The sequence below is a fragment of the Perissodus microlepis genome, chromosome 20 (genome assembly GCF_051167445.1).
Source record: "Perissodus microlepis isolate ML-2025 ecotype Zambia chromosome 20, ASM5116744v1, whole genome shotgun sequence".
Classification (NCBI taxonomy): domain Eukaryota; kingdom Metazoa; phylum Chordata; class Actinopteri; order Cichliformes; family Cichlidae; genus Perissodus; species Perissodus microlepis.
The window spans coordinates 11,435,018-11,460,731 of record NC_140480.1 but is presented as its reverse complement, the minus strand read 5'-3'; the positions used below and the strand labels follow the sequence as shown (position 1 = coordinate 11,460,731).

At 41.3% G+C, this 25,714-nt stretch overlaps 1 protein-coding gene across 6 annotated transcripts in view; it reads right to left on the bottom strand.

Moving 5' to 3' along the window:
- The window catches only part of agrn (agrin), a 259,295-nt gene that overhangs the window by 181,600 nt on the left and 51,981 nt on the right, over window positions 1–25,714 (bottom strand). For 5 of the 6 annotated variants that reach the window (XM_084918149.1, XM_084918152.1, XM_084918151.1 and 2 more), the window contains exon 3: window positions 11,546–11,566. The exons of the other annotated variant lie outside the window; for it this stretch is intronic. In XM_084918149.1, the coding sequence (XP_084774275.1) occupies window positions 11,546–11,566 (21 nt within the window). The remainder of the gene's footprint in view (window positions 1–11,545; window positions 11,567–25,714) is intronic. 6 annotated transcript variants of the gene reach the window in all.

The following is a 25,714-nucleotide window of genomic DNA, read 5'->3' as shown; positions in this document are numbered from 1 at the left end:
CCTCTGTTGTCGATAAAGCACACTACAGCCTTTTAGCTGCTGCTTTGGCTCTGTAAAGAAGAAACATAGCAAATGACCCCCAAGGACTGGTGAAGACTGAGGAAAACTGAGGCTGATGCTGATGATGAAGTCCCATTCACGGGGCTCCACATTAACTGTATTCTTGTGGCCGTTTTCCTTCTTAAATTCACAGAAATCATGCTGGCATTTAAGGATAAGATGTGAAAGGGGATTACAAAGGCAATATTTGCACGTGGGAGTACTTAGACCACTGATGAGATAAAGAAGGGGAAAAAAAGAGATTTGGGTGCACGCTCTTTAAAATCATTCCTAATCTCTAGTGATTTGAGATTTTCTCTTTCCTTACACTGCCCTCTATCATATTGATCAGTGCATTGGCTGCCTAATAGACAGGTAGTGAAAAAAAGCAGGGAAAGAGAAGGCTTGAGGTGAAAGAGTCACAGAAACTGACCAGAATATTGAAATGGTCAATTAAAGCAGTGCTTCTTGGAACAGCACGAGGACAACCTGAGAGTCACACAGGCCTCTTCAGGTGGGGGGAAGGGGAAGGATTATTATCTCCCCATGACTGAGGCGCGCACAAAATAATTCACCTGGAAATCAATTTCCATCACGTCTATTACAGACAACCGATGGACCGAGAAAGAAAGAGAACGAGAGAGACAGACCAAGAGAGGCTCTCATTTCCCCTTTTCATCCTTGTTGTATTTTTCTTCCCTCTTTCACTGCCCAAACCATTTCCACAGCAGAGTGCACTGGCCGCAAAAAGACATCTGCAGTCGATCATGATAAACAGTCCGCATCTCCCACATTTGTTTCCCTTAAAAACCACAGAGCTGCATGAGTAAAAGCTACAGCTGCTGCCTCTTCATGGACTTCCTTCTGCATTAAATCATGACGTAAGGGGATAAAAGTCCAGAAGTGCAGCTGCCGATGGATTTGTGCCATTGTTTACAGTGACACAAATTTCATTAAAGGAGGCGCGCCCATTTTGATAGGGGAATTTTCTTTTTCTTTTTCAGAAATTGGCCCGTAATGAAGAAGTGAATCCTATTTTTATTACTCATATTTCATTTCTGTTTGCAGCTCAAAGAAGTGGGCAAAGCATCTTCATTTTCATTTTAGAATCTGTTCTCTGAAACCCAAACAACAATTTCAATATCTTAACTGCAAAATGCTGTTTTCCTTTCCTTCAAAACAAGAGCAGGTCATAAGAGCTACCTTTCTTTTTAACAGAAATTGAGTCCTTGACTGAAGAAAGAGTGTGCAAAACGAGCATCGTGTTCGCCACTTGTCTAAAACCTAAACTGTTTCTTTTATTCTAACAATGGCAACAACCCACAACCCTCATTCACCATCCAAACCTCCAATTTCTGCAGTTTCCCTCTGCCGGATCCTCATTATCGACCAAGGAAAACAGAGAGGATGTGCCTTGGTGTGTGTATTTGTGGAGAGGGGAGCTGGTAGGAAGCCGACGAAGTGATGGGTGTGATTGAAGGGATGGGGGTTGTCAGCATTTGTAGGTCAGCGTAAATGTTTAATGCTTTATGCTGATGAGCTGACACTCTTATCTGTCTCTCTGGTTCTCTGGAAAAAAAAGAAAAAAAAAGAAGACGCACTCTGATACCCACCGCCGCTTGCACACACGCGACTGCCACACATTTGCAGGCGTAAGCCACCCACTTGTGAGGCCCTGCTTATACTCACCCCGACCTCTCGGCACGCCAATTAAGTAGGTATGTGACAAGACAGCCAAAAGTTCCAATTAGACCAATCTACCTCTGCAACATGTCCCCTTATACCAGCCTCCCCATGGCAGAAGCAGCAGCCTGCACCTTCCTTCCCCCCACTGGTCCTAAATGGGTTTCCATGCATCACTCTCTCTTCCAGCACTCCTATTTACCCCAGTTACATCAGAATGAGGAGCCCAAATAATGCAACTTTAATGGAGCCACTTTAGCATTCAGTCTTAAAGCGGGGGATAGATGTTTCAGTTATGAGCATGCATAATTATTAGGCCTGGAGTACACATTGTAATTGAAAGGGTCTGATAACAATGCTGCCTTGTTACATGCAATACATTAGGAAATGGGGAGATGGATTAGAGTTACATGACAGGGAGGGGGGGAGAGAGACTCCATTCAGTTTGCAAGGTTTAGCAAAGAAACCCATAATGGCCTGTTTATCTTATCAATTAGGGAGCCATAATATTTTTTGAAATGAGAAATGGGGCTTGCCACGGGGCACAATCACCTCATAAATAAGGCACCTTGCTAAATAAATCCACTAACCAATTTATTCAATTTACCACACAATGGCTTATAGCTTAATTTCAGTGATAATGGGAGCACACACTTGAAGAAATTAAACTGGAGAAGTTGAAATTTCATGAGTCATTTCCAAATGACCCCCAAAGGATGTTAGAGAATCAGGTGGCAGGAATGTTCAGACAGCACAGTCTGTCTGTCGAATAAATGCGGCTTCGTTTTTTTTTTTAACAGAGAGAAAGCCGAAGGGCACGGTTTGCTTCTTTTTTTCTTTTTTTTACCGTTTGATCAACAATCATTTCAAATACTGGTGCAGTTCTGGACACATTATTTTCAACACGTCGTCATTAAGGATTCAGTGGAAGCCTGGCCGTTAATGGCTTTTAGATGCTGCCTCCCACACCCTACTTGATGGGGCATGCTTTCCATTAAAGTAAAAGTATTTTGGATGCTTATAGTTCGATCATAAAGCTCCATATGTTGCGTTGTTATTTCTCCGGCTCTGTCACAAACAAGCCTCCTCGCTGTTACAGCGTGGGGAGACAGCGCTGCATGAAAGCCAACGTGTCAAAATCAAAATTCATCACTGTCGATGACGGTAATTGGTCTTGAAAAAGAGAAGAAAACCACGTTCTGTGCCACTGGGCTGATTAAAGGCATCACACACGCAAGCATACACACAGTCTGTTACTTGGGGCAGATTCTTTTTTTGCTTGAGTTTTAAATGTAGCCACATCTTATTGTTTGAATGTCAAAAAAGATCCATCGCATCTCTCTTTTAACACAGCACACAGTGTGCGCGGAGCGTTGGACCGTGTTTTGCTGCTGAATGGTGTTTGTGGAGGTTTAGCTGTACAGAGTGGCCTAAAGCACTGCTGGGACAGACAAGACAAAACTGGGTCCTTTACACTGGGTGTGGCCTGGATTCACACAAAGCCCCCAGTGGGTGAACGCCTAAGGAGTGTCTGTGCATGGATGGATGGATGGTCAGATAAGTTTATTGGGGACACCAGAGTGGCTCCATGGTGAGTAAGGGATAACAATGGGAAGCCGGAGGAGTGGCAGACGTAAGGCAGATGGACATATGCTAGGACAGATATGGATGTGGGTCTCGGTTAAATTTAAAATACACCTTAGAGCTTATTTGAGAATATGTTATCAGTCACTAACAAATATACCAGTGTATCAACAACGTGTTACAAAACTAATCAGTATCAGCATGTTTCACAATCTCACGTCTTACACTCATGTGTCAGGATATCCAACAATGGATGAGATGTAAATTACATTTCCCTCACTAAACCAATGATTTTGGTTGAAATCCACTTCTATGTGGAAACACATTATTACCCCATGTGGACTAAGAGCAACCCCTAACACTTTAAACCCTCCCCCATCTAAGTCCACAGATGACACTATCGCTTTTAACTCCCATTTTTCTTAAGCACAGATCCCTCAATGGAACACCACTGCAACACGTCGGGGTCGGGGCCGCTAATGGAGCCCTCACCCCATGTCTCTCCCATGAGGCTGTCTGTCCTGAGGAGGAAATTAGGTGGTGTTGGGAGGGGGTTATGTAGTGAGGGTTTGTGTGTGTTTTGACAGGGGAGGTAAGAATTCTGGGTCAGGGACTCAGTGGAGCCTCTTAATCTGGAGATGGACAGGGTGGGGTGTGGGTAGACTACACACACGCAGACACACACATCAGATGGGACCCCCTACCAATTTACATTTACCTACTTAGCATGCCCCTGGGCACGTGCACGCTCTTATCCCTTCACTGCAGCCTTCTGCATATACAGCAAGTGTGATCATGGGTAAAAGAGATTATTTTACCATAACCCAGATATTCTAACCCCACATGACCTACTGGGTTACAACAGCATCAGTTCTTCTAGCAACACAATAACCCCAGAAGCGCACCACATTGATGAAGCTGACGCTGCATTGGATACTCAGTCAGTAGGATGACATGGGTTGATGCAACAGCAGCTCAAATGATAAATTAAATATGAATGTGCATGAATCCCCCCACCCACCCCCTTCATAGTTTCCCTCCCCCTTTTCTTCCTTTAACGATCAGAGGCATTGAGGATGCGGCCATAATATTTCTAGTTCAAATCCTTTTCATGGCCTCCCTCTCTCATTCTTCATTCCTGTCACCCATGGCTGTGTTTTTCTTTCTAAAGAGCAGATGCACTATTAAAAAAAATCATTAAACTAAAATACCTCAGTGACAGCACATTTTGCCTGAGCTGCAGTTGTTATTCATATGAAAAGTACGCTTCTGAATGATAATGCTCTCCGTCTGCCTTGACCCCTGTTATGTAAAAAGCTGATGAGTGTGACCCCAGAGAGAAGAAGGAAGACAGCTTCCGGGCTGAGCTCGGGTTTGGACTCTCCAGACTCTTGGAATGAAAAGGTGAGCAACTGGAAAAGCCACCTCCCTACACTCAGTGTTGGAGCATTTGTGCCCCCTAGTGTACTTACTTGTCCAAGCAGCTTCAGGCTGGAAGTTTAAAGGCTTAACACCACTTTTGACTCAAACACGAGAAAACACTGGAGTGCATGAGAAGGTGAAATGCAAGAGAAAACAGTTTCATATATTTGTGTCAGTGAGAATGAAGAAGAAAGCAGCACTTTATCTGTGGGGAAGTCACCGTGGGACCCTGTGAGCATATTCAGAGTTTTGTATAAGCTGGAGGAGGAAAGGCAGGTTTTTTAATCCAAGAAAAGTGCTCTTTAGTGACCCACATACTGAATGCATCTCTACAAAAGAGAGCTGATGAGCTCATAGACACTCTAGGGTTCAGACACATAAGGGCTCCTTGAGAGCAATAACAAAGACTGCAGAAAAAAGGTTAGATCCAGACCCAGCTGGGAAACCCATGAGGGCACAGTGGCCGTTTTCATCTTCGTCTACTTCTTCTTGTATCATGTTTCAGTCATACACGCATTACTTCCTTAGCTGAAATCGCACATTTGTTGAGATGTTCAGGTTAACAAACAATCACATTAAGTGGAGAAAATTTGGACTATAAAAATCTGGGATTAAACAACGGAATCATGTAGATCTGATCTGAACTATAATTCATTACTCTGTGTCCTACATGAGAAAAAGCAAATCAGAGATGCAAACTCCATTACAGCCACAGCCACAGCAAACAAGCAACATAATAACAGGAGACATTCAACCCCAACTCCCATCTATTCAATCTTCTCTGATTGCTGTACTGCAGAGTTTAACACAGGGGTAGGGAACGTTGGTCCTCGAGAGCCGGTGTCCTGCAGGTTTTAGATATCACCCTGGGTCAACACACCTGAATCAAATGATTAGTTCATTCCCAGGCCTCTGGAGAACTTACAGACATGTTGAGGAGCTAATTTAGCCATTTAAATGAGCTGTGTTGGATCAAGGACACATCTAAAACCTGCAGGACACCGGCTCTCGAGGCCTGGAGTTCCCTACTCCTGGTTTAACAGGTAACAGTTGTACTGTGCAGCACGCAGCCATTAGATGGCAGCAGATTCAAGGAGTAGCTCCTTTGTGTTCTTTCATACTATCGGTGCCCAAAACCTCGCACAGACAGATGGAAGAACAAACATTATATCACTCTGTAGAATGACATCTTATTTACTATATCAGTAAGACTGATGAACACATAATTAAAACGCTGATAAATCTATGATGTTCAAATGTCAACACACTGCATGTGTTGTAAATTGGATCCATGACATTTTAAATAAAGCGCTAATGATGTACTAACCATTTCCCATAAAAGACCACACATTTTGAACTGATTAATGCTGTTTGTCACAATATGTGCAGTCGGGGTGAAGTCCTCATCTATGATCATTATTTGAAACACAAATACTTCTAGCAAGTTATTTCTGTAAATACCTGCTTCCGTTTCTAGTTTTTATTGTAACACTAAAATTAGCATTACACTTGGCATGTGTCATGCTATAGTAAAATGAGTTATCTAGCTGATAGCCAAAGTCAGACTCAGATGTAATCCATTTACTGGAAGATCTCGGATTTTGCTTTACGCAGAACCGCAGAACACTACAACAGTTGATAGCACCAAAACAATTTACTGACTCGCAAACCGCAGGGTTGGCACGGGCTCCATAAAGTGTTCCACACACCTTCACATTCGCCTGTGAGCCATTTGTTTACAGCATTTACAGCAGGTCCGAGCAGAAGCAGACAGAGGTTAATAATGCACAGTGTGGGAATAACTATGACTAACAAGCTTGGTCATAACACAAAGTTCAATAGAGCCATGAAGATAAGACGACACATATGGTCCAGAAATCACTGCAGAGAAGAAGAGAGAAAACACAGCTGAGGTGCTGCCTGTATCTGGCTTTAGCAGGAGATGATGAGGTCGAACACAGAGGATTGTGTTCATTCCCATCGGGGGAAAGAGCGCATTGGATCATTTCAAGGACTCTTGGTCATGTTCCAACAAAGTCGATTAAGTTGCACAAGGTGTGTGCCCGTGCATGTGTGTGGAGAATGAATGAGAAGAAGAAGAGAGAAAGAGAAATTTCCTCCAATAAGGAGAAGAAGAAGAAAACTGACTGAGGGGTAACAGCAAAGCTGCCAAAAAGGAAACGTGCATCTTAATAAACATGCCCCTGGGCAACAGTAAGCTTACACACAAGTCATGTCACAGCTGTCGATCAGGAAGCACACACATTACTCAGAGACACGAAAGCTCTGACTAAGAACTAAAACTGATGGAATTCTACGTTATGCATTGTACATCATATGAATGTGCTGAGTCTCACAGAAGTGCTAAGAATCATACATTTTAAGAGAATGCAATCAGAAGACCACAAGATCATAGATGAGGGGTTATTTTGGTTTTAAACCAGGTCACTTCAACAAGCTGAAGAACCTAAATGAAGCAATCAGCTCTAGCCCAGCTTTGCTTGCAGCCCTTCAAATGAATAAACAGGTGGACATCACATATTAGATTACCCTTACATGGGTTGGTCCAATCATCCAGACCTAGTGACCTATTTTAAATAATTTATTTCAGTATGCAATTTTAAAGAAAGCAATATCCACCTGCACCAAAACTTAACAAGCTCCTCTATTTTTCTAATATTTGCCTCGGTAGTTTTTGCATAATGTAACTGAGAGATAGAAAAAACATATGGACCGGCAAACACGCGGCACTGTTGTCATATCAGCTAATATAAGATGATGGATGATTTGTATTCTGCTTTTCCAGATATTTCAAACTTGTTAAGCTGACCTAAACTGAGTAACCACGACTGTTTCATATTACCCAAATCATTGCAGCTAAACAAAATAAACTTCTGTAACCATCGAGAGCGCTTTTCATGTTGTTACCGCACAGTTGGTATTTACCAAAGTGCTGAGAGACAGGGAGTTGTCAGCCTTGCCTTGCTTCACGGCACCAAACATATGCTGCTGAGAGTTTTTGCTCTCTGTGCAAAGCTTACTTTCTGCTGGAAACAAACACTCACCGCAGATTGAGTGAAATAAACACTCGTGTGCGCCCATGCTGCTGTGGAAATAAACACTCTTTTGGAAAGAAAAGCGTGCGCATAGCGGTGAGCAAACCTCTAAAGGCCCAGACACCTTTAAATGGATAGAGCACATGCACAAAATAAACTAGAAATATACTGACATAGATAAATCCTGGAGAACTAGGACAAACTACAAGAACAGACAAATATAAAAGTTCATGCCTTCTGAAAGTTAGAGGACAGCATTGCTATCAATGGGTAATGTTTTTAGGGCCACATGTAAGTCTGTTTGAGAACACCCTTAAAAGATCATGCAAAGGATGTGAAGGATGATACTGTCGAAGCAGCCCATTAACTATAGTAAACAGTTTACTTTTTACCATTGGTGGTAATTGGTGTCTGTTATGAGTTTAAATTACCAAGACCTGAATGACAGAATGAAAGATGTTGTTACACACAAAACTCAAGACTGTGCAACTTTACCTTCATACAACACTGACAAGCGCCACATGATCTAGAGAAACAAATCTGCATTTAATTCAAACGCATTAGCAACCGGGATGTGTAAAAAATCCTATTTAAACGACAAAGTTCTGCAGTGAATAACACATGCCGAAGGCTGATTTTGACCAAAGGTACAGTAAAGGACTCTATTCTGCTAAACAACAGTCATTCCAGCACTTTACATAAACAACAGCCCACTGTAGAGCAGCGAAGACAACACAGTTAGAATGTATTTAGCTTCAAAACACCAGCACCTAAACAACACTTTAGTAATGATGGCTTTCCCTAGCATTGCATAAGAGGCTGTTCTTCACTGTGGGAGATATAATGATAACAACAAAACAACAGGACACTCCATTCAGACTTTTAATAAGCATTTCATGGATATACGCATATCAACAATGAAAAGTCACTAGTTTAGTCCTTGAGTTTCTGCGCAATTTCAAGAGGATATCTAAGGAATACTTGAAACAGAAGGTCAGGATGGCCTTGAATTCAGGGAGGACTTTTTGACTGGTACTTAAGGATACCTCCCATCCAAGAATGAGCTCCCTATGACCTCAGGGAGAGAAGGAAGATAGGATGCAAAACCAGATAAGGAATGAGAGGACCTTGATGGGGTGTATTCCCAGTGATAAACAGACCATGATGACAAGGACAATATGGACTTTGAAAAATGTTAGTTTTGAAAGTTAACCTGTTTTGGAAAAGGCTTTTTCACTCAAAACAGAGCAGATCTTCCATTTAACCTACATGTTATCTCTACGTCGGATATCAGATGCCATACAATTTATTCCTCCTCACTCAGACTATCTAACAGGTCCTCAGGTGGTCATCTGTTTTTCTAACTATTCAGAAAATGCTTTACTCCTTAAGCAACTATCTCCAACTCTTTAAGCCCAGTGGTCATTTATTTCTAACCCTTTCCTTTCAACAAAGCTAGAAAACCTCCAAGGTCCTGATGAAAGAGGGCAAAAAGAAGACCTACAGGTTCTCTCGCCGGTAGCTATCGATTGTGTCTGTGCAAAAAATACAGTGGTAAAGCTATGCAAAAGTGAAGGAATCTCGTGGCCACTTATCCACCTGTACAATGAACGCTATTACTCATGCAGCCTATCATTTAAAACTAATGACATCAATTCTCTAGGGGACAAAAACCTGAAGAGCCACAAGCTACAGGACTTAACCCTGTAAATCTCATTACTGCACAGACTGACCTCCCAAATCAGACAGCAGGTAATTGCACACTCTTGGATCTGAAAGTCACATTAAAAGCCCGATAATGGCTCTCTGACACAGAATAAAAGGAAACCCCAGAGTGGACAAGAAGAAGAACAACAAATCTCTCTTTGGCAAAGAAAGGAAATTGGTACCTGCTTGATTCATAGCAAGGTCCACAAAGGATGCACTCTCCACATCGCATTCGTTGTTAATGGTGTGCTACTTGTGAAAAGGGCAAAAATGCCTGTTTCTTGATGAATAGGGCTGCTTGAGAAAAACGCTAGGTGTGGAGATAATAAGGATCCGCCGGTGATAAAAACCCACACAGTTCACAGCTGAATGGGCTATTCATGTGCTATCAAGCACTGTGATGAAGCAATAAGAAAAACATTTTGTCTAACAAAGCAGATGGACTGAGATCCAGTAAATGGTCAAATGTAACACAAGTTAGGAAAAATAAAACATATGATGGACAAGGTTCTTTTGCTTCATTTGAATTTTAAACAAATTAAAATCAAGCAGAAAAAAATTGTTAGGTAAAAGAACGTGACATATAAGACACACTATGAACAATTCAAAACACACAGAATGAAATAAAACAGAAGAAAGATGCTGTGGTAGTAGTCAGAACCCAACGGGCCCCACAGAAACCCAGTGGGATCAGTTGAGAATCTGAAGTAGGCGTGCCAGATCTCCATATTTAGAGTGATTAAAAAACTCTGCTGCATTTGTTTATTCAGGTTAGTTCACCTAGGCCAGTTTGAATGTTGTCATTAGCACCAAAAGCCCCTGAATCCCTGCATTGTTTCTATGCAGTCTTTGGATTGCACCTAATTTATATTTTACATAGTTCAAAGAGGCATGTGCTGTATCGTACACCATAATGTTATTGTCTCAAGCGGAGTTTAATGAGACTATAAAAGCATCACAGCAAAGAGAAGAGCAGGATAGAAACAGCAATGACAAATTTTGGCTTCTGTGAAAACTCTGTAGTTCAACCTCATTTGGGAGTAGGCGATATAAGTTTTAGTCTCAGCTGTCACATGTGCTTGTTTGCAACAGCTTTCTTGAGCTGGCTTGTATAGCAGTTAATGAGATCCCGAAGGAAACCGGTGTTAAGCAGGTCACAGACTGCTGCAAGCACCAGAGCATTCATAACCACACTATGGATGACCTTTGACCTCACTCCTATCCTTGTGCTGGCTATATAATTTTGTGAAAGTCTAGAGCCTCACTTGAGGGTTACCCAAGCGAGGCTAACCCATATTCACGCACAGCCATCTGCGGTTTTTTTCCATGCATGTGTAAATTACAACTGAATGTTGTAATGCTGTTCCTACCAGACATTAGGACTATTTAACTGCCCTGCTTGCTTTAACCTGTCCAGCTGTCTATACAGGCCGTGTAAGTGGCTGCTTTACTTGCATCCTGAAGCACATTTTTAAGCTTCCAGTCTATATTCCTGCAGTGACAAGCCAAAATGATTGGGCTGTCTGTGTAGACAGCACTGGCATTACATCTTTTTGTATCTATATACGCAGCTTGACACAACAGTAGCAATCTACGACACCAGCCCTATACCGCATCAAATTACAAACGTATAACATGCATGAAATGAAAGACTGAGGCCCTTAAATCTGTCAGTAAGTAAAATTACCAGGTACAGAAGGGCAAATTGCAGAAATGTTGTTCACCCATGCAACAGGTGAGCACAATCACAGTAATCTGGTCCCTGTAAGAATGTATGCACAGTCTACATTCTTACAGTGATAATAAAGAATGGGATAGGGGATGGGATAATCCTTGTCATATTAAATAGGATACAAGTTACTTTACCATTCATGCCTCTGACTGATAAAAGTTATCATTACCAGCCTGTTTTTTCCTCAGTGACAAAGACCCTAAACACTCTGAATTCCTAAGGTTGCACTTTAATGGTACTGTCCTTTTACTGCTTTTCTCCAAAGGACATATGAAAATAATTCAGCTGGGAGCAAAAAAGCCATAGATAAGCATCTACTTACCTGCAACAATATATTTGTGAGCTTCAGTATGCAAAAGAGGGAGAAAAGAAGGAGGAAAAAAGCAGTGAGTGATTAGATTGCAAGCCAAGCATAAATTCCATGCTTTTTTGTATGTGTGTTTTTTTACATGGATAAGCCTAAGGTGGATTAGTGTCATGAAGCTGATGAATGAGAATGATGATGAGTAATAAGTAAGTAATGCCCACTGTTTATGGCAAAACATGCATATCAGTCTTAGTGGAAACAGATGCCAAGAAAGTTCCAATATATAGAATGATGCGAATCTTGCATGTACTTTGAATAAGCAGCACAAAGCTTTGGGCCTTACACCGTCAGCAAAGTCCAACAATCACAACAACAGAATGCCTGCAACAACCCACTTTACTCATGAGCGAATCACTAGAGACATGCAAAATAATACATTTTACTCATCTCCCCTATCTTGCACACATGGGTTCACACACAAATGTCAATCTGCTGATGCAGATTGAGGAGGAGCAATGTTGACAAGGTCTATGAGAGGCTCATGCATAAAAGATGGGCTGTGCAAGGCTGGAAGAGGGAGCGACTGACTGGGGAATAGCACAGAAACCACAGCTCCCTCCATCGATTACTAGCCAGGCACTCATGGAGATATTCTGTCCATGTCTGAGCTATATGTTGGCATCAGATCAAATTATGTTCTCTTCCAGGAAACGCAGACAAAATGCCCCTGTTTGTGGGTCATGACCTTTGCACCAAGCCTGCGTTGCGCATTTTGCAGTGTCACCACATTTTTAGACAATTATCAAAATATAAAGTGAGAATTTAACTTTTAAATGTTAGGCAGCTGTCCCTGTTGCAGTATTTGAAACACTCTTTGTGATTGGGCACTCACTGCATGGTGGCTAAAGCGGCCACCATCCAAGCTACCAATCAGGCAACGAGGCTATTTCACTGAAGGTTATTTAACGATGAACCCAATAGCGCGCAGCTACAACAACAACAAAAAAAATGTAGCAGTTATTCTGCAGACAAAACAGGTGTTTTGATGGGTTTTGTCCTGGGGCTGGTATTAGGAAAGCGCCGGCTCTCCTCCTCTGTTCCGCCCTCTTGCATTTCTCTCATCCTACTTTCTCTACTCTTGTCTTGATCCTCATTATTCCAAACTGGGGTCTTTGTGGGAGCAAACGGTCTATTATCCAAAGATGGAGCTTAGGACAACTTAAAGCTTTGGAGGAGTGGCTATTTATTTGGGTTGAAAGACAGAGAAGAAGTGGGGGAGTGTGTGTCTGGCCTGGCATTCCCATATCACTTAGGCTAATGTGATTAAGGGCGAGTGAGAGAGGGAGTTCATTTAGCTCAAAGTGTGTTGTTACTAAGTGATTGACGTCAGGGAGATTCAAAGGGGGAGAGGCAGGGATACTGTCAGTCACTGGACTTCCTTGAACACACACATATGCATGGACGATCAAATAAGAATAGCAGTATGCTGCATTTTTAGTGCCTGGTGCTGAAATTAGCACACATGAATACACACACAAAAATGCTCATTGGTACCACCCAAGGTCAGAAATGAACAAAGTCCCCATTATTCCGTTTCTTTCTTTTTTTTTTCCCTTTCTTGTTTTTCATTTAACTCTTAACACTCCCGGTTGCCCTCTGACTTACCACAACAGCTCAGCAAGTGTTTCTTTAAAAGACATGATCTGGTCCAAGCTAAAAACACGGAAAACATATATGAGGGGTAAACAGGACGACAGACTTATTTAGGCAGAAGAGGTAAGAGGTGGTGGATGCAGTGTCTTGGTGGTGCATGAAACACAGCAGATGGATCTGCTGGACTTTTGAATGGCTTTTTGCATGCTGCCACCCACATTCACATTACACTAACAGACATTGCCTGTCAGTGGCACTTCGAACTGAGCTCTCACACACGGAAAGAAAACCTGTTCAATATTAATGAGAAGAGACAGCAATCTCTTTTAACTTAAACATCTGAATCTGCTGATCTTCTATTAAATATCTCCAAGTATTTTACATTTATAGATCTTTTGCTTTTAATATAAAATGAATATCAGACTCAAAATCAACTGAAGCAACAATTCTGTCTAAACCCCAACCAGTCCACCAGCAGTGCCCGACTAGAAACAGTGCACCAACTTGCCCTCTACACCCTAAGGTGTAAGCTCAAGCATGTTGATGCATTTTTGTAATGGTTCTAGTCGATTGAAATAAAGGCATTTTGCCACTTGTTAAAATTACAGCGACAGTGCCTGGATATGGATTCGGATAATTTTCTGTTTTCCTTTCTTATTCCCCGTCCACGTGATTTAAGGAAACACTAACATTGAGGAAAATCTCCTTCCTATAGAAACTGAGCATCTTAAAAGAGCGACTGTTTAACTATCTGAAGGTTTTAAATAAGATTACAGTAAAGTTTGTTTTTAACCCTTTCACGCATAGTGGTCACTACAGTGGACAGCCATTCAAAGGCTGTTTTCTTGTATTTGTGTCAGTGTTGATGGTATACTTGCACTACATTGGACACTGATGTGTCACTCCATACACATCAGTTGTCCAAGTGTAAGTGTAAAAAAACTCTTTGAAAAGTACATGTTTAAAAAAAATGAAGTTCAAAAATCTTTTTTTCATGCCTAAAGACGAATAAATTTACTTAAAAAAAAAGTCCTGATTGAGGTTGTAAAAGTAAAACTTATCATTGCAACTTACCTATAAAAAAAACATCACGTACTTGCAACTTTGACTTGAGACAAACAACCAAAAGCCCACATCGCCTAAGTTCTTCAGTTTCTCCTGGTTGCAATATGCCACAGAATTGATTTTAAAGCCATATTATTTCTTTATAAACCCGGGGATACCTTTACACCAATGAGGAGAGGACTGCCGGTGGTGCTCAGGGCAAAATAGAAAACAAGAAGAAGCTGCTTTTAGTCATTACGCAGCACAATCCTGGAACCAACCGCTCGGTAGTCTTATAAATGACCCTAATGCTTTGTTTAAAAAAAACCAAAAACAGACTAAAAACTTAACTAAATGCTTTTAAACACATCATTATCACTCTGTCAGTAAGATTTATTTTTCACCCATGTATTTTATTCTTTGATTTCATGTATATTCTTTTAGATTCTGCTGTCTGTTGTTTAACTTTTGATTTTTTTTTTTACTTTAAACTGATTTGCTTTTGCCTGTTTCATCCCATTTTAATGGCGTATTAAATCAGCATGTGTATATAAATCCTGCTTTATGAATAAAACTGCATAGTTTTCCCAGTGAAAGAACATGTCACACATCTTATGCTATAATAGTGTTTTTCTCTTAATGCTGTAAATTACACTAGTGAATACACAGGAAGGCCTGTGTCAACATTTGTGTATTTGTCATGAGGGAAGTGAGTATTTGGTACTCAGCTGAGATCCGCTCCACCCTCCACCATCAAGAATACTGTCCATTCTCAAGAAGACCACCCTCCCACTCCCCCAAACAGGAAGGAATTTACAGACAGGAAGAAAAATGTGTCATCCCTCCCTCCTCCTTTCTTGCTCTTTTGTACCCTATCACATACCTCCCTCTGTTTTCACATTGGTCAAAAAGCAGGAAATGGGAAAATACAAACTCTAACTATGAACTGGTATGTTTGTATTAAACCCAAGATCTTAACCACCTTTCCAGATGCTGATAATCCTCAAACTCTTGCACTCTCCTTCTTTGTCTTCAACTGGAAACTAGTGGTGGACATCATCAGCGAGCGAGAATGAAAAGAGCCTTTTGAGATTCTTGATTTGAAAAGACCGTTTTTGGAGATGCAGACAACATATGTGAATCTGGACCCAAGAGAGCCTTTAGGTCAGCCACAAAAAAGTCCTGGAACTGGGAAAAGGGGGAGATTTCTAAGGGACTTGGACCAACGACTGCACTTTCTCACACGCAGGACACTGTGGGTGTAAAAAGTCCTATCAGTTTCCAGCTGTGAGGTGTATACAACCCTTTCACCGTCCCCTCCTTTTCTTCAGCACTTGAATAAATAGAGGCTGAGAAATGGGCCGGAGGGGAAGAGAGCAGGGGAAAAAAAGGAGGGTAGGATCCCTTTGGTACTTGTTTACCTCGTGCAGCCCATCCTTCATGTCGCCCCAATTTACGTGGCCTTGGCAGACTTTGCCAAACAACTGCTCGCCAGAAGAATAAGCAAGAACTGCATTGGTTATTTTCACTCTGGCGGATTTATCTCAGCTGATGGGAAATTAGGAAGTGATGTCAAGTGAGTGTTACCATCTCCGACTGTCCTCGCGCCGGACCGTTTAGAGTTCTTAATAATTTATCTCTTAGTTAATGCAGTGGAGTCGTGTTGGACGAGAGAAACAAGCATGCAGGCTTGTTTTCCCAGTGCACAGCGGCCACATACATTTCGCAACGAGTCATTTGCATATGCAGTGCTGTGATTATATATAAGGGAAGATAGAAATGCAAAGAGGGGTTCCCTTCGCTCAAGCAGAATCTTTTCACAATAGCGCAATTTCACGCCACGCAAATCTGCAGCTCCTCTGTGGGCCCGGGCTGCCTTAATTTAATTTTGTGTGAGGGGAGAGATTAAACACCCACAACCACACATCAAGATAGACAGCCAGGACTGACTAAAAAGCCACAAAGACAATAAACTGACACATTTATACCAGGTGGATTTTGCCAGTTTTGTTCAGTTACATCTCCATTGTCAGACTTGGCAGATGCAACGGGCTTCATATACTCTGTCTTCAGAAATATTCGTTTAAAAGTGCAGATTATGCGATTTTAGGAGATGCCTCACAGAAACTTTCTGGAGAAATCAAAACGCTTCAATCTTTGGGACTCGTCTTGTTTCAAAACAGGAGACAGCATTAATTCAGGTCCTTATAAGGAGAGAGTGTTATCTTTGGTTAAAGGAGGGTCCAACTCCCATCCTCCTACCAACATTGTGCTCCATGTTAGGACGCTCCCTGTCAGCACTATTCCTCTGTGGTCCATTTACATCTAGGCCTGACAGCCCCCAAACGTTCCTGACATTCCAGCTGTAGCAAGACATGACCGCCTTTGCTTAAACGTTTGCACTGTACGACTTGAAGATGCAGCCTTATGTCCACTGAAGGCAAAAGCTAAAACCAAAACTTATAAACCCCTAATTTACTGAGAGCATCGGTAAACAGCTAGCCTTTATGAGACACCACCAAATTACTGGCTTATACCTTCAGCTGCAAAAAAACATAAATAATAAGTAAATGAACGTGTGAAACTAAATGGGTCTATCCAACCAATTCACACTTTTTATACTGTATATTCCTGATTCACCGACACTGGTGACTCATGGACACTTATTTCACAAAAAACTCAATATGTCAGTAGAGGAGTTCACAACTCAGACAGGTATAATAATGACTGCCAAAGCATATTTGACAACTGGCCTGACCTTTCCCACCTAATGCTTCTGTACCAGTGCCTCTCCTTAGTCTGTGCACGGGTTAAATTCCAGTAATTTTTCTCCCTGCATAGGAAGAGAGGTATGAAACAGGACACCAGTGCAGGTAACGTCTGTCTCATCAAGGTCAAAAAAGCACAGGGAAATGAAAATTAACAGAGCGATCAATAAAGCAGCAAGTCCAACCTCGCGTCCTGTCACAGCCAATGACATCACTGAATTTTCAGCCCTGGCCTCACTTCAGTATAAGGTGTCCTATCAATCACCGCCACTTCCCTTTAAATACACCCCTCCCCCAATCATAGCCTTTCCCCCTGATCCATTAATGGCTTCTAAAGCTCTCAATGTTAAAGGAAAAGGCTTTTAATTTGGCCAGTTAACAAGCTACTACATTCATCCGCAGAGCAGGAGATTCGTGGAATGAGACAGCACCACAAATGAGAGTGTGGGCAAAGTGAGAAGAAGGTAGGGACCATCAGCTATCCTACAATCCACTCAGGACGCTTACAGGGGTGCAATTATCAAAAACACACATTAACAGAGGACAAGAACATTTGGTTGAAATCAGGCAAAAAAGTCTGATCCAATTCTTGAGACAGGAGACATTTGAACTGATGATGAGATGAACACAGGCTGAAGTGATTAGCCAGCAGGCAGAAGACGTGCGCAGGACCGTAATTGAGGAGTGTTATGTCCTTGAATGCTGACGGGTACAGGCACTCAACAGATGAGAGATGTCATAATTAGCTTCATGTAAACCCACTGGCAGAGAGGACTTGCGAGATCGGGATATTGGTTAATTACGGATCAGCCTGGTGTATTTAAAGAGAAAATCTCCATTATAAAAAAAACTTGGGCAGGAGAGGCTGTCCAAAAACTGAAGACATTCCTCTACAAGGAGTAGGGAGTCTTTTATTAGTTAAGATTCGGTTAACATTAAGTTATTCACCACTCCAAATTACACCTAAAATGAAGTGAAAACAAGTATCTCAGGCAGACATTTAATCTACTAAACTGCAAGTCTACAGTTAGCTCTCCAGTGCACCTCCTGTCATGGCTGACAGTGCAGAGTTTGTGTTAAATATGTGTTGTGTTAAATATACAATCTTTCTACTTTATCAGTGTTTTGAGATATGCAAAAGTGGATTCCAGCTTTGCCGACTATATAAATCTAGCTCTGCCAAACTGAGAGTTTGAAGAAAAGCTACATGATGAAGAGAAATACACAACAGCAATATTTTTTAGGATTTCGATTAAATTAATTAAGTTATGTTCCCTTTAACAATACATAACAATAGAGGAGAGATGATTTCACTTTTTCTTTTTTAAAAAAATCAATCCTGTGTAGTTAAAGACTTATTTGTTTTGAGACATTGCAGTCTACATACCTTGAAATTGCAGCTGGAGCTTACAAATTTATTACAAAAAAGCCTAAGAAACACCCTTCAACTATGTTACAAGTGTTGAAGTTGCATAGTTTGTCCACCAGAGGGTATCTGGTAACATCCGTGGTGGCACCACATGGTTTGGAACTCCACAAACACAATGGCCACCTGATCCGAGCAGAGTCGGGCAAAGTAAATAAAAAACTACGAGTATCAAAAGTTACGAAAATCTGTTTGGGTTTCGTGTGTATGATTTTTTTTTTTAAATCCACTGGCTATTGGATGTTGGCTTTTTAAATAACTAAACTAACAGCCTTAAAAAGTTGTTATTAAGCTGAAAATGTTGTCCGAGCATGAATGCAGAGCACTTGATGGTTTCTGAATTGTGCTAACATAACATTTAATAGCAGTTATTGTTTGTAGTTTTAATGAAAGTACTGCGCCTTTAACTGAGGCCCAGCCGACTTGTCAGTAAAATCCATAAAAGTCAAGGTCTTCACTCATTGGACTCGCTATTCTCCGGTGAAAGAAACAGAATGGGATGTGGACAAAGCGGTCGTTTTTGTCTTGTGTGGGCCGAGATAAAGTAGTCAGTGAAAAGGTTGCCATCCATCTTCATTCGCCTGCCATGAGCTTTAGCGACTTCCGCCCCCAGTGTAGCCTGCATCTTTTCTGCTCTTCTTGTATGTGTGTGTGAGTATTGTACATAGATAAGAGGTTAATGAAGTGCATCCACCTTTGTCCCTTTGCGAAATGAACGAGACTTCATTAAGCAGCCCAGCTCAGTGTAATTTCATCCTGGTAATACATGGACGAACATAAAGAGACACCTGAGGATGGCATTCATAGACGGAACAATGACAGAGAAGCCTGCGCACGTCCGCAGATACGTTCAAGCTCCTGTTAAAATGGGACTCTAACTACTAAGTGCTTTTGCACTCAGGTTTAAATTCAAGTTACAATTCTTTAACAGGTCCATCTGAGTAACAGGTCCATCTGAGTAAAAGTCACGTGGATGTTCTTAAAAAAAATTCGGAGAAAAGTTGAAAGAGAGATATCACAATTGTGACATCAGTACCGTGTTCCATATCTCTACCTCTTCCTCATCCCAGTCCACCCCCTCCCCCATACTATTACCTCTTTCCTCCCTTCCTTCTGCTCTCCACATCCTTTCATCTCAACCTCCCACACATTTCAGGTCACCGGGGAGGCAATCGTCTTAAGTGTTCCAGCTGACAATGTGAGCTGATGAGAAACCTTCCTGTGAGTGTTGGCTGGCTAAGGTAAGCTCCTGATCCACCCTGCACAGCATACAAATGCACAAAGCAAGCTCATCTGTACCTTTCTCTTCCCCTTCCTCAAAAAGTTTCTATCTAATCATAAGTCCACAAAGAACAGAAATTAAAGGAAGAGCCAATTCCACTGCTTACAGAGTTGACACACCATCGTCACGAAATATTTGGACTGCTGAAAATCAAACCTAATAGGGGGATGGATGTAAAAAGACCCATGACATTTCCCTTTTATTAATAATTTTTAAAATCTGAACACAAGGTTAAGGTCAGGGGCGCTGTCAATGTCACTAATCTCTTTATAGCCACCTTGAAGAAGAGGTCATTACATGTTGGCCACAAAGGCAAGACTTTGCTGACTCTACAGACCTTTCCCATAATGCTTCGGTGACATTGGTTTAGCAATATCATCTAAAATAAAGGGCAAGGACAGTGGGTGCAGGAGAGTCAACAAATCCCAATTTACAGAAGAAAAAAAAAGGAAATTTTCTCAAGTAGCAGTTTGTCTTTCACATTGTTAAGTTGTTTGATTTTATACCAGTGGACTTGATTCTTCCATCAAAACCAGCAGTGTGAACTATTACCAGAGTACCATAAGAAGGAAACTGTGTCCTTCAAACCACTCTGAGCACGGCTTAGAGCAAGCCAAACTCCAAATATGACTGCAGAGGTCATGTTACGCACAAAACATGACATTTATGAGTGACGATTGGAACCGAACTAACTTTTGGTTGCTTGACGCTGAACTCAACGAATTAATCGTGACTTTATTTCCTCTGCTCTGACAAGTATCAGTAAACAAATGTTAAATGCCAACAGACAAGCTGAAGGCAGCAGTGGGTTACGAATGGTTTTTCACATGTCCATTAGTTTGCATTCATTAGTGAGTAATGTCACCGTTAATCCTGTGGGATCTACACACTCCTAACCCAAACACTATGTGAAAAATTTGATTTTTACCTTCTGAAAAGGTTTTTTTTCTTCACAGGAAAAGGTTAAGTTTAGATTTAGGTTTATATCTCATCATTTTTTCAAAGGTGCCATAACTCACGCCAAGCTTAAGCAATATTGAAAATTCTTTAGAGATATATTTTTATATCTTTAAAGAATTTTCAGGTGGTACATCACAGAAAGAGGGTTCTGGGTTTGAATCTGATGGCCAGCTGGAGTCCTTGTGCGTTTTGCACTCCCTGTGCCTGTGTGGGTTTCCTCCTGGCACTCTAGCTTCCTCTAACAGTACGAAGACACACTTGTTCGGTTAACTGGAGATTCTAAACTGTCCGTAGGTGTGAATGTGAGCGTCAGTGATTGCCCCTCTCTCTGCATTAGCCCTGAGAAACACTGGCAGCCTGTTTAGGGTGTCCCCCTCTGGCTCTATGATAGCAAGGCAGCTGGGATAGGCTGGGATAAGCAGTTAAGAAAATGGATAGATGGACTGCTAACAGTTTTTCATAAGCAGATTAATGATAAGCAGCATCACTGAAACTGGACAAGAGCCTGAAAGCACATTGGAAAAACACTTATCTTTATGAATACTGGCCAAAAACTGGGAACGCGTCAGGTCAAATCAACGCCATCTGCTGATGAAGGCAGTGAGATGAAAGTAGTTTTGCTAACTGGATGTCTGGTGTTTCATGATCAACATACTCTGTACCAAATGTGAATTTAAATTGATCATGGCACAAACTTTGTGGGTAAGAATTGCTGTTAGTTTATAGTTCCATTTTTCTAAAACTTCTTCAGATAAATGGGAAAATTATGTGTCAAAATTAAGCCACAGTTCAGAAAAACAGTTCTAAGTTTTATGAACATTTTGATGCCTGTATTTTAAGATGCAGCTGGCTCTTTCGAATCTCCTGAACATATTGAAGGAGTATAAATAATCTTCCTTTAACATGCATGAAGCCGAACTAGAATTAAGCTGTAATTGATTTAAATTAATTTCAAATGAATTAATGCAAATACAACATAAAATAAAAGTCTTTAAGACAGTTTTATCTCCAGTACGTTTCACTTTTCCCACATTTTCTCTCACCAAAGAAAGCCTTTCAACCGCCTGAAACTCATTTTATGCCTTGAAAAATCAAATTATATTTTATTTTCATCCAAAGGAACCCATAGCTCATAAAATGAAGCGCTCTCTCTCTCTGCTGGGATTTAGGAATGCAAACACTCTATTAGCAAACATGGCCAGCCTCGTGTATAATGGACAAGGATAGGGATGTATAATCAGCCTAATTGGCTCTGGGTGGATTTAATAGCGTCACAGAATAGTCATGTCACGAACCACTAATTAAATGCTGTAATCAATATGCCGCCTCATATACTGAGCTCCTGATGTGGTGTTTAACAGCCATGCCTGAGGGTTAGAAAGGACGGCGTGTGAGAGTTCATTCATTCATGTAGGTACGTGCATACGTGCATGTGTTTGCGTGTGCGTGGTGGTCTGGTGGTGTGTGTGTGTGTGTGTGTGTGTGTGTGTGTGTGGGGGGGGGGGTTATCAAGTGGTGGAGCAGGTGTGCAGACAGGAACCGTTTGATCTAGCTGGACAGATCCACTGAGACTGACAACCTGTACACCATTTATATGAGGGCGAACTCAAGGCTCTGCGCTTGATAAGATTTTAGCTGGTCTTTGGATAATTCTCCTAATACCTGCAGGTCAAATGATCATTATTTTCATCAGTGGATAAAGTGTCCATTATCTGTTTTGATCCATTCACTAACTGCCACTGTCCAATGATCAATCAATATTCTCTCAGTAAATTAACTGTGTTTCTTCTTAATGTAAAGTTTGTTTGTTTTTTAACATGTAGCTTGTTACTACCTGGACCTGCATCCTCAGATGTCTTCTTTTATCTGATAACTCTGAAGTAAACCTGTAATGACACTGAACAGATAAGCACAATAATCCTGCAGTGGAAGTTTGAAGTTTTGCTAAAAGAATCACTGTAATGATAAATCACTCTCAAATACTGCTTGACCCAAGCACTTTTCTTCCATTTAATGCCCTACATTTGTGTAAGCTCCATCAGTTAACGACTGGAAAAGACGGGATTGCATTTATGACATCTTACAAGAGTCCAAAGATAAAAGATAAAACGCGGCTTTGCTTTCCCACTACATTCCTGAACATTAAGGGAAGTTTCTTCTGACCCAAATAAAGCCTCAAAAGAAGAAAACAAAGTGGCTATCAAACTGTTTTTGTTAGCGATAAAGCATGTGTTGCAGTGAATGTCAAGTCCTACTCTTCTGTGCCTCTTATCCTTTTTGTGTGTTTTTTTATTATGAAAACAACCCCGTACAACTGTATTTTTTCAGATGTACTGGATCCCTCCACCAATTTGCAACATCTTCAGATACTACATCACAGAATCAGCATTGATTCGGCACCAGCTGGATCTTTAAAAAACAATGTTGGGACACAGTCAAAATCCATGGCTCATGCTGCACTTTTTTTTTGGCCTACAGACAAACCGCAGCGTTATTTAACATCCATTAGCTTCCCAACTTTTAACAGTAAGCAGCAGATGGTCCAGATATAGCAGAAATTCACTTGTTTCTTTTGGCTCTTCCAGCTGCTTCAAAGATGAGAGACAGAGACAGAATTGCTCCCAAATGTCCCTCTTCAAAGTGAAAACTGTGGTCCTGAATCTTCTCGTCCTGTATAAGTCCCAAATGACGGTTCCTTTTTCATGTGACATATGTAGCTTCTGAAAGAAATGCTTCAACATAAAAAAAAGACACCTGTAGCCTTTTGTGACAGCATTAGTGCACAAGTAGGCTGCACCACTGACTTCATTCCCCATAATCCCTCACCTCAGTTCAGTCATTGGCTCTGATCAGCTTGCTGTGGCCTGGGAATGAGGGCTTTGTTTCAAACACACAGATAATTCAGTTAGGGACAGCAGAAGGTAGCGGAGGGATGTGGGAGGATGGTATTGAGTGTGTCTGTGTTTGTGTGTGTACATAAATTGGGTGAGGGTATTACCCTGCAAATCTCCAAACACAGAGACACACACACACACACACTGGCTGGGGAGCCCCCTTGCCCCAGTATTTTTGGGCTTCTTTCCAGTTTTACATCAGCAACCACCCCCATCTGCCCGCCACTCTGAGCACCCAACAATGGGCACCTATGTTCCCACAGGGAGACCAAGAGATGCTGCTAGGGCCTTTCTCCACACACACACACACACACACACACGTGAATAAGAACACATACATAACGGCATGGTGAGCGTGACAAGGACCACATGGAAATTTGACTGTGTGTATCTGCTTTCTTGTGTTTCTTCTCTTCCAGTATGATGTAACCCGGCAGGACAAAAACAGTGAATGAGGAAAACAGAGCCAGGGCTCCAAATTTACACACACACACACACACACACACACACACACACACACACACACACACACACCCCTCGCTCCAGACACCATCTTTCACAAGGTGAGATCTTTTTTATAGATGGGCCACAATAAAGAACAAGACAGCAGGACTATTGTAACCACTGCTGGTGTTTGTGTAGAGATGTAGTTAGCAGAATGTTTAGGTTCTCTATTATGCTCAAGTCTCTGAGTCAAGAGCAGCCATAAAGAAAAGTGAAATGGGAGCTGTCAGACTTTGGGAATTAGAATTGGAATTCAGGGCAGGATAGCTCCGCCAAAGCCATCTGGTTAAGCCATTTTTGTGAGTTGAGGGATTAGGTTACATTCTAAGCATCCACAGGGGGGACAGTGCAGAAATTACAATCCATCTACGAAAAGTGAAACAGACAGGCTGCGGTGAGGAGCGGCCAGCACGTAAAAGGAGCCGCAACGACAAAGACAACGACACTGACAATATACTGCATAACTGTTGTGTAGCTCTCGGAGATTTCTTTTCTTGAAGCTATTAAGAAAGGTTTAAGATCAGTACCTGGTCATGGAGGATGGATGTCCTCCTCAAGGACATCTCAGCGTGATGTATGCATGCTGACAAGATGATTTAAACCTTTGACATCCACCTAAAAACATGGTGTCTCTTTCCAAGATGTCACGCCACAACCACTAAGTATTTCAGCACAACCAAGGTCTCAACAACTGAACATTAACTATGTGTTGACAGTAATGGCAGGCACTGAGAGAAAAATATGTTGCATGACTGTAAAACTTTGTGGTACAGAGATTTTATTAAGAGTCATTTGGTGTATCAGAGAGTATTTTATGGGGAAGCTTAAAGTATTAACTTTCTGTAGAAAAAAATAAATGTTCAAAGATGTCAGAGCCAATAAACACCTACGGTTTGACAATCATGCTGCAGTACTATTTAGTGTCATTGAACTGTATGTTACCAAGGTATCAAGACTAAGGGCCAAAGAAGTGTTTAATGGATTTTTAGTGCACTACTAGAGTCTAATATGGAAATGATAATAAAACTAGATCAGCAAGGTAACCTCAAATATAACTTTTAGCTCAAATTTATGGCCGATGTATCAATCTCTCGATTGCTTTGTAGCTAGGTAGATTTTCATGTGAGTTCATACACATATTGTTCAAGAGTTATAACATTTGAAAAAGTGCAATGCTAAACAGGAATGGATAAGATTCACCTTCAAAGTAAATGTTGTGCTTTCACTTTGAAGGCAAACTGTCTATTTCTATTTTGTGTTGCACTTTTCACAGTTTAACTACAGCCAGGAGAGCTGCCTGCAAGTGTTTGTAGACATGTCCACCATTCTCATTAAAACTACAGGCGACCGGAGAAATATGCTAGCTATCAAAGAAATCACAAGGAGGTTTTGATCATCAACCTCCAGCAACCACTTACAACCAGCTGAGGAATGAAGAGTCTCTAAGCCTGTGTGCCTGAGACCTCATTCACATGATCCTACATTGTCACCGTGATTGTCACACAACTAAAAAAGCTGACTAGACAGATGTGACAATTAGTTATTTTATATATCCCATTACTCGCAGTTCAAATGATGAAATAATCATAAAGAAATAATATTAGTAATATTACTAAAATGAATAATATCATGTATAACAGATACATGCATAGG